Genomic DNA, 10009 nt, shown 5'->3' on the forward strand with positions numbered 1-10009 from the left:
CAAGAAACTTTTTTTTCTGGGGCTGAAATTAAAACAATGATACTACTAGATGGTAGAAATGGGAGACAGTACAAATTTTCAGCTTCATTATGCTACCCATGTCTTACTCTTGTAAAACTGAAGAATGCTGAAAGAGGAGGGGATAAATGGTAATTTCTTGATGGATGCCAGGATTTTGTTACTTCTGGCACCTACACAAGTGATCTTGACACAGATGTAACTCCCCATCCCAAGTCTTTCTCACCAAATACAAAGGACTGGTAAGCCTACTGGGTTTTGTTAGATGACTAACAGCACAGAGACACAGAAGGGTAAGAGAAAAATTCAGTTTAAATAAGTCTAACTGAATTAAAGGTAGACGAAAGCAGATTTTGTAAAACAGATGGCTCCTTTAAGTAAATGGGTACTGTAGGTCTGGGGTCCTTGAGAATACTGAGTCTAGGAATCTTTGAGGCTATCAAAACAGGAAGGATTTCAAATCATTTAGCACCCTCCCAGCAGTAAGGTACTGGGCTAGCTAACAAAGACTTTGAAAGTAACACTGTAAAACTTGGAGTCAAAGAATCTCTCCTCCATGTTTTCCTCACACTTTCTTCAGCATTCTTTTCTACCTTCAGAACTACTGACTCCTGAAAAGTATAAACCGATGGCCTTGTTTTCCCTCAAACCTCTAAGAACCCACTGTTTTCTTTCTTACCTTGCCAAACAAGAAGACTTTAGGATGATCCTTTCAAATAGAGGTGGCCCAAGCAGGAAAATGTGGTGTTTTGCTACACCACACCTAGGACCAAAGATCAAAATGATGTACCCTCTCCAAAGGAAAGGCACTGCCTCTACTATACTAACCTCACACATTAATAAAGAAATCCAGCTGAATAATCTCATCGTGAAACAGGATTAAGATCAATGTGTTTTAGGCTCAAGGGCTGTCATTAACAGTTAATCCTATTTCCCCAGCCGTCTATTGCAATGTATTTATGAAAAGTCGATTTTATCAGTTAATTAGCTGGTCCTTAGGAAATTACTTGTACTTCCTCCAGTTGTTCCATTCTTTTTGAAACACAGATCTTAAAAGAACACTTCAAGGGGAAAATGGGGTCATCTGGATCTTAAAACAATTCTCTAGGCTATATTTGGTATGGAGGCCATGATTTTGAAATAAGATTTTTATCATCCTCTCTACTCAGCATAAAATATCTTAGTTATTCAAGATGCTAACAGGTATATATTTACAATATCATAACTGAAATAAATGAGATTAAAAATCAGACCCCAAATGTATATTAAAAAAACTGCTATTTATATATGCTAAAATCAAGTAATACACTCTTTAAGTACCCAAACAGTTCAGAAAAACGAATGGAACACATCACCTTACCCCCACTTTGAAACACTCTTGAGTTCCAATCGTATCCAAGGCATAGTTCTATGAAAATGTGTAGTAAAGATGTACACACATCTATGCACTGACCCAGATTCCCTGGTTTAGTAGCTCTATGTGTTAAGGTACACATTTAGCTACATACACACTTACGTAGATGTACACACATGCACAAACACTTCTTCATATGAAGGACATATATACACAGTTTTATCTGTATACACACTAAAGGTGTCTTCTAGGAAACATGGCAGTTTTTTTCTATTTTTGTTTTTTAGAGATAAGGTCTTGCTCTGGTACCTAGGCTGGGGTACAGTGGTGTGATCCCTACTCGCTGCAACTGTAACCTTGAATTCCTAGGCTCAAGTGATCCTCCTGACTTGGCCTCCCAAAGCACTGAGGTTACAGGTGTGAGCCTAAATGTCAGTTTTTTAATAATTTTTTTCTTTTATAATTGTTCTCTCTCTTCCAAATCCTAGACGGAAAAACTCAAAGCATCAAGGTATTGAGTAACTTTCTCAGGATCACAGAAGGAAGAGAAGTGACTGCTGAATTGGACAGCCAGAGGTCTCCCTGATGCTTTCCTGAACGCCATCTCTAGGTATCTAAAATAATGGAGAGCCCTGAATACACTTGAACATGCCACTACTCCCTGGCTCTGCAGCTTTGTGAGAGCTTCTTTAAGAATATTTATCTTTTTCTTACGTCACCTAATCCTTCCCATTTGCCCCCACTACTGGTCAGTCTCTCCAGCTATTTGGAAATAGCTGTGAAAGGAGGGGGCTGGGCAAGACTGTCTCTACAAGGGACATCCAACTCAAGCAATCTGAGATCTTCAGGGTTACTTCTTAGGACCAAAGGACAATGAGGTACACTGGTAGAATCCCTATGATCTATAGATTTCTATTCCCTTGAATTTGACCTTTAGTAGTTTCCATGCTTTACTGATATCTATATGTGTGAGGTAGAGGTGAAATCTGTACAGCTAGAAGTAAGCTGGGCATTTCTATAAGATATAAAAGCAATGGTTTCTTTCACTCAAATCAGACTTAAGGATGTATCCCTATGGGCAGGAAACCCAATTCTGAGAAACTTACAAAATATAATATCTTTAGAAGTTGAACTTTTAGTGTTGAGAAAAAAAAAGGCCATAATCTTTAAAACTGACATTCCAAAATAAAAATATTACCTACATTTCTATTCTCTTTCTTTCATGTATACAATAAATTTATACATATACAATGGAAAATTATCAAATCATTATTAATAGGAAAGTCTATTACCAGTGGCCACCAGTAAGAATATTTGTTACAGGCCGGGGATGATGGCTCACACCTGTAATTTCAGCACTCTGGGAGGCTGAGGTGGGCGGATCACCGGAGGTCAGGAGTTCAAGACCAGCCTGGAAATCATGGTGAAACCCCGTCTCTACTAAAAATACAAAAATTAGCCAGGCGTGGTGGTAGGTGCCTGTAATCCCAGCTACTTGGGAGGCTGAGGCAGAAGAAATGATCGAACCCGGGAGGCAGACATCCTAGTGAGTGAGCCGAGATTGTGCTATTGTACTCCAGCCTGGGTGACAAGAGCAAAACTCTCTCAAAAAAAAGAAAAAAAAAAAAAAACCGGTTTGCTTTCCCCTGGCAAATCTAAGTTTGGCTTATATTCATTGGTTAAGTGAGTCAAACCAACTCATAAGGTTTCATTAAATTTGAATGAGTTTTTTCCCTCCCCTAAAAAAAATCACGGGCTCTTCCAGAAAATGACTGGAGTGAAGCTGGTCCTGAACTCGAGGCTGTGGAAAGTGCTCATGGAAAAGTTAAGTGCATGCAGCGGGCTGTGGGCTCTGCCAGCGCCTCCTCATGCTTCTGGCTGTCAGTCTGAACTACAGGAAAACATAACAGCAAGAATGAATGGCTCAAAGATGCACCACCCACATTTGTGTTCTTGCCTCGCTTCTTAGGCAAGTTATTCTACTTGAATCTATCCCTTCTTGAAGCTCTACCTCAAGAAATAAAGTCAGAGGGAAAGAATCATTAGAAGACCTTTTCTAGGCTAGTCAACCATCTTTTATATCCTTAAAAGATAGAAAGGCTCAACCTTAGGCAGTTAAAACAAAAAGTAAGCAAAGTAAAAAAAAATCATACTTGGTAAGCAGAAACATCTCCCAAATTACCTCCATTTAAGGTACAGAATTTTAATTAAAGAACTTAGAACATTCTATTTGCTGAGCAGAAATTATTTCTAAAGAGCCAAAACACATTTATTGATTTCTTCACTTTAGCCTATTCCCACAGATAAAAATCTCTCCAAATATAAATCCTGCTTGCTGACAAAGAACATACCCTTGCTTCAGCACATGCAATCAATCTGAATGCAGCCATCTCATCTCCCTTTTAACTCTTTTGGGTTACAGAGAAACAAACAAAAGTGTCATAAAAGCATTTCAAAGAACCTCTGCCAAGAAAGCCACCTCCCAAACAGACTGCAGTTTATGCTGCTTTGAGCAAGAACTGGAAAGGCTGGGCCAAATTGTCAACACAGAACAAAGTTGGATTACAAACCCTGTCTTTCATCTTGCAAACACACACACACACACACACACACACACACACACACACAAAATTTGGGTTATCTTTATTTAGTCTTTCAGTGGCAGGCTTCCCCATGAAAGCAATCAAAGGGCAATAATTAACATGCATTTACTCTCCTATGGAACACATCCACAGCAAGCTGTGACAAAGCTAAGGTAACCATGCATGTGTGTGTTACAGTTTATTCCCTTTTACAGTTTCATGGCATTGTGCCTTGGACATGAGGCCTATCATTAAGGAATGTTTAGCTGCTACCTCTGTTCTTACATTTAAAAGATTTGGAATACCCAGCTTTTTACTTAGAGACAGACCTAAGATACTGTCTCTCCAGTGGCATTTTTACACACATACACCCACCTACCCAGAGATAAAACAAAGCTGGGAAGAATCTGTTGGTCCAAAATGAGAAATTGAGTCCTTGCATGGCTCAGGTGCTTGCTATTATAAACTATGACTAAGAGACATGAATTTCTCTATGATGCAACTCTCAAGAGAGGCAGCATTTTCTCCAGGCCTCTCTTAAACCTGCTCATTCGCCAGTGACTAATGCTCTCTAGAGCAGTCCTGTGCTGCTCAAATTTCATCAGCCAGCTTTGTCCTTGATCACTCCGCCTAGACCATAAAAGCTCCCAAACCTGTTGAGGACAGCCCCAAATGATCAGTGCAAAGTAACCATGCTCCTGCCAGTGCTGAAAACCATCTTTTGAGCTTCCCACTGCATTTTATCTCTAGTAATGAGCGCTTAGTGACCATTTTAAGGAAAAGTTTCTCTTCTCTGAACAGAAAAGCCACAGCAACTACATGAAAAGTTAAGAATAAATCAGGCCACTCTGTGACCACCCCTTGTCAGCTTAGGAGTAGAGACAAAATTGACAACTGTTGGATGAAGCCAAAGTTAACTGGAGTTTTCCATTAACTATTTTCTGCACCTTTAAGAAAAAGAGAAATATCAGGTTCATGATTCACATCAAGGACTTAATTTATAAAACAAACCCCCAAAAAGCCACAAAACAATGCGTGATTAATAGATGCTTGGCCCAACACCATATATATTATGTCAGTTAATTTATAATTTTGAGCTTAAAACTTTGCAACATTCTTTTTTTTTTTTTGAGATGGAGCCTTGCTCTGTAGCCCAGGCTGGAGTGCAGTGACACGATCTCAGTTCACTGCAACCTCCGCCTTCTGGATTTAAGTGATTCTCCTGCCTCAGCCTCCTGAATAGCTTGGATTATAGGGGCCCGCCACCAAGCCTGGCTAATTTTTGTATTTTTAGTAGAGATGGGGTTTCCCCATGTTGGCCAGGCTGGTCTTGAATGCCTGACCTCAAGTGATCCGCCCTCCTCGGCCTCCCAAAGTCCTGGGATTACAGGCGTGAGCCACTGCGCCCAGTCAGCTTTACAATATTCTTAAGGAAAAAGAAATTTAGGATAAAATTATGTTCAATAAGTCTTACCTGCAATACACTAGAAACACTTTAGAAATAATTTTAATAAGAAATAAAAGTTTTCAGGGTTAATTCTGAATTATTAGAAGAAACTAAATGCATATTACTGTCTAAATCTGGCCATAGCTGAAAAAAGCATATTCTAGACATGGATGATCCAAGACCAAACAATTTCAGAACAAATGTGCCATCACCAGAAAGGTACTTACAGTTATCAGACTGAAAATCTGGGACAAACTGTTCATCATCAGGAACTTGTGCTGGAAAATAGATTTTTATTTTAGACCTTTAAGGTTTATTAAAAAGCACAGTAAAATGTTTTATATGGAAAATAGGACATCCATGAAACTTGCCTTCAGCTAACCAAGCCTCTTGAAGTTGACTGAGATCCTGAAACAGCTCTGAAATTGAAAACAGAAGACCCCAGAATGAGGATATTTCTTCTGCTAGGGAGAAGACAGGGAAGAATCTACATGCTACTGTCACTGGGAGCAGGCAAGCCACAACATAGGCAGGGAAAGCTTTACTACCTTCAGAATCGTGAGCCAGATCTGTGTCCAAAAACTTCCTCTTTCTGTCAATCACAGGCCGCCCTCTACATTCCTCAGATCGAGATTTCTGAAAGAGGCCAACAGAAAGTGAAGGCTCAAGTGTAGTAAAGAGGTCCAAAGGGGGTCGACTCACTAAACCAACAGGGGGAAGAGTCATATTGGAGAGGGAGGACAAAACAAACCAAAAGCCACATAAACTTACCCCTGGGACCATAAAAGGGACTTGCTGATCATAAAACCCATCCATGGTGCTTTCAGCGTCTCTAATATCACTTTGAGAGGTTTCAGCATTGAGTAATTTCTGGGGGAAAAGGGATCCTCCTGTAATATGAATTTTGGAGATTTTAACTAAGAGGTGGGGAAAAGAAACTAAGAGGGGGGAAACAATTTTAGATTGCCTTTTTTTTAGGGCCTGTGCAAAATTATTACCCTTCTGCGAAGTACTTAAAACTTACTCAAGGTGCAAGCTTTACAGACCAAAGACGGGCTTGATTAATGGTATCAGAGGTACACGATGTACTTTGTGCCAAATCCATTTATCCAGTCATCATTTTTTCTTTCTTTTTTAAATCATTAAAATTACAGATTTGCTACTGTCTGTCCTCTACCAAAACAAAACAAAACAAAAACCCTTATTTTCATTATAAAAGGGTCATTTCAAGATTCCCTCATATACTCCAGGGCATTTGTAGTAGAGTTTTAAAACAGAGATAATTTAATTTTAACAGTACAGTGTCAGGAAGCAGAGAAACTGGGTTTAAGTATTCCAAATTATTGGCAATTAAAGACCTGACATACATGGTGTTTCTAAAAGCATTTTGTAGGTCAGTGTTAAAACACTATATATAGTTCCTAGAATAAATTGATCAGAGGTATACTTATCTTCACACACAACTCTTTATTTAAAAGAGGTCTAAATAGATATAGCATCTGTAATGTCATAAATATCTCCCTGGTTACTTACAGAGATATTTGTGACATCTCCAACTTCTAAAAGAATAAAATGCCTATGAAAAGTAATGGATTAAAAAAACTAATTCCATTGCATGTGGTACAATGCATCTCTACCAAAGGTCTTTTAAAACTTAGGCTGTTTCTTATAGTATAGTCATTTTTTCTAGACATAACCCCCACCCCACCCCCAAATGAAACTCATTTCAGGACTAGTTAAGTGTTGAGTCTGGGGAAAAAGGGTGGGGGCGGTTAGAAGGGAGAAAATTTCTAACGTGAGTGGAATAAAGTAACAATTTTAGGAAGGTACCATCTTCCTAAACACTTTTATTCTCCAAATAAAAACACCGCTAAGTCAACAAAAGGTGGAAAATCATTAATTTCACTCACTCCAGCTCTAAGCAATTCAAAATGCTTAAAGGCCAATTTCTTTTGTTTAACATATACACACATTTTAAACAGGAAACTTTCCCCGGTAAGCAATTCCATCCAATTTGTTTTTCACACTATGTGTAGCATATCAAATTTTTCATAAGTGAGCAGGATACAAGGAAACCCTTCACAGCCAGCCTCTTCCTCAGCACTTTGGCCCAAGGAATCAGATTATTTTCAAAGTCAAAGGAAAGAGAGGAGCAAAATAGCACACAGTTCGTAACTTCCTAGAAAAACACTCGCGCCAGCCTGCCTGCGTGCCCCGTCCAAACAGCACAAGAAACGTTCAGAATAATACCTCTCTCAAATGCCACCAAACCATATACAAAATTTGAGAAACCTCAGCAGTGAGTTGAGGGGGCATGAAAGAGTGTGCTCTGTCGCTTATGAAAGTCTGTCAGATTAAATCGTGGCCTTAGACATTTTGTGAATGTTTGTTAGGGGGAAGGGGACAACCAGTAGGAGACGGGAGGGGAGATATTTTCAGCCTTGTGATGAAATACTTCACCCGGAAGAGCAAAAAAAAAATTCTAAAAAATGAAAAGAAATAAACTGCCATAAACGAACCGAGAAGAGACATTCCAAGGTTAGAAAATTGTATTCCAAGTATAATTTTTTAAAAGCCTGAAGGAAAGGCTCGAGTTCATCCAGGAGAGGAGTTTAAACCACTTCCTTTGCCCCCCCCCGCACCAACCCGCGCCCCGGTGCCCCCAGGAAAACTTTAGCACAGCGCAGCGGCGCGATCCAGGCCCCTCCCCTGTGGCGCGCAGCGGGCCCAGTTTTATGAATGGGAGAGCGAGCCGCGGCCGCCACATCAGGTAGAGGCTGTAACTGGATCTCTCGCGCTGGGCCCCATTCACAAAATAAGACACACTTCCACCCAATTCCCAGCCTTCCCCATTCATGAAAACTCCTTCAGCTGCGCCCCGCCCCACTTCCAACGCACGCCCAGCCTCCGACGCAGGCCCCTCACCCCAGCGTTTTAGGAAGAAAGCTCAATGCTTCATTCACAAAAAGGGAAGAAAAAAAAAGCCGCAGGGAGCAGCGAGCCAACGAAAGAAACCCGCTTCATTCATAAAGTCACCCACATTCATAAAAACGAGGTGCTGCGGCCGGCGCTACCAACCGCTTCCAATCCCTCCCACCCCCAACAGCTCTCCTTGGCACCCCCTCCTCGACCAGGAGTTCAGTTCCCCGCCCCGAGTTTTCTCCACCTTGTGAAAATGCGGCCAGAACCCTAATCCACTGCGAGGCTCCAGCATCTTTCGGTGCTGCTCCCTTCCACACCCGTGTTATCCCCACCATCCCCAGGCCGCTGTTCTGGTGCGCCCCGATTTTTCTCGAGTCGCAGCACAGCCCGACGCCCTCAGCCTGCTAGGTGGGAGCAGGGCGACTGCATGTCCACTTTCCACTACCTGAAACTTGCAAGGCCTGCGTAAGTTCCTGGTCGACCCCCGCCCCCGCAGGCTGCACTTGCCTGTGTCATTTACCCCCTCCCGGTGTTCTGGGGGGCAGCGCCTCTCAGACATTCCCCTCAAACTGCTTCCCGCCCCCTCCTCCCAACTGCGGAGCTCCGCCAAGCGTCTCTTCTCGCGAGCCTCCAAGTCCCCTCGGGGCTCTCGAATCTCCAGAGACTGCGAAAGCCTCGCAACTCCGCGATCCCCCATCCACTTGGGAGCCCCCGCACTCGCGCTCCCGCGCGCCTCCCCCACGACGTGTGGAAAGCCGCTCTCCCCGCGCTCCGGAACCGTTAGCCGCACCCGCCCGGCGCCTCCCAGGAACCAAACTGGACCGAGCCGCGGGGGGAGGGGGCGGTCAACCCGGGGGGGTCACCCCAGGTACTGCACCCCGACTTTGAAGATTCTGAATCAACCCGTGAACTCTAGCCAGCTGGGCCTGTCGGACCCGTGGCCGGACGCCCCTTCTGATCTCCCTCCTGCCCCCGCAAAGCCCCCTCACCTGAGGCGGCCGCTCTCCTCCCCTTGCAGCGGCCCGGGCGGCGCAGGCGCGCTCACGCACGCGCGCACCGGGCCTGGGCGCCTGGGTTAAAGGCTGGGCCGAACCGCTCCGAAGACGGTGAACCGCTCCGCGCACCAGCGGCTGGACTCTGCGCCGCAGCTGCCAACCAGGCTGGAGCGCTGGCCCGGCCCCCCGCGGCCCGCTGCTCCGCCCGCCGCCATTGGCCCGCGGCTCCAGCCCAGCCTTGTTCCCATTGGCCCGAGGCCGTTCCCGCGGCTGTCCATCACCTCTTGTTTACCCTGTCTGCGGGCAAATCCAACCAAGCCGCCCCATTAACTCCGGCCCCCATTGGCCAACGATGCATCTCTCTCCACCCCCTCAGGGGTCTGTTTTACATAATTTATGCACCGGGGCCATTGGCCAATCAGCACAGGCTTGTTTATATAATGAATGTAAGGACGTTTTTCATTCATAAAAAACGCGACCTGAGGGGGAAGCTTAGCTGAGTCAGTGAAGCACTTAAAGGGGCCGAGGCCAGGAGTAGCCGCCGTTACTTCCCTTCTCGCCGCTCTGCCGACTTTTCACCGAGGCACGACTCTTCCCCCTTACCCACTCACCCCCACTTCTCACATCCAGCAAAGCCCCGACCAGAATTGGGTCGCTTGGCGCCAGACGTTCGCAGCTGCAGCACCAAGCA

General features: G+C 43.9%; 1 protein-coding gene across 1 annotated transcript in view; it reads right to left on the reverse strand.

Moving 5' to 3' along the window:
- ETV5 (ETS variant transcription factor 5) overlaps positions 1-9527 on the reverse strand; it is a 66826-nt gene extending 57299 nt beyond the window's left edge. Inside the window, exons 1-5 of the mRNA XM_017866451.1 lie at positions 9313-9527; positions 6173-6291; positions 5950-6037; positions 5773-5820; positions 5629-5679 (exon numbers count right to left, since the gene is read on the reverse strand). Of these exons, the coding sequence (XP_017721940.1) occupies positions 5629-5679; positions 5773-5820; positions 5950-6037; positions 6173-6217 (232 nt within the window). The 5' untranslated portion in view covers positions 6218-6291; positions 9313-9527. The remainder of the gene's footprint in view (positions 1-5628; positions 5680-5772; positions 5821-5949; positions 6038-6172; positions 6292-9312) is intronic.
- Between the last annotated feature and the right edge of the window lie 482 nt (positions 9528-10009).

This window comes from Rhinopithecus bieti, unplaced genomic scaffold (genome assembly GCF_001698545.2).
Source record: "Rhinopithecus bieti isolate Rb0 unplaced genomic scaffold, ASM169854v2 scaffold_2432, whole genome shotgun sequence".
Taxonomy (NCBI): Eukaryota; Metazoa; Chordata; class Mammalia; order Primates; family Cercopithecidae; genus Rhinopithecus; species Rhinopithecus bieti.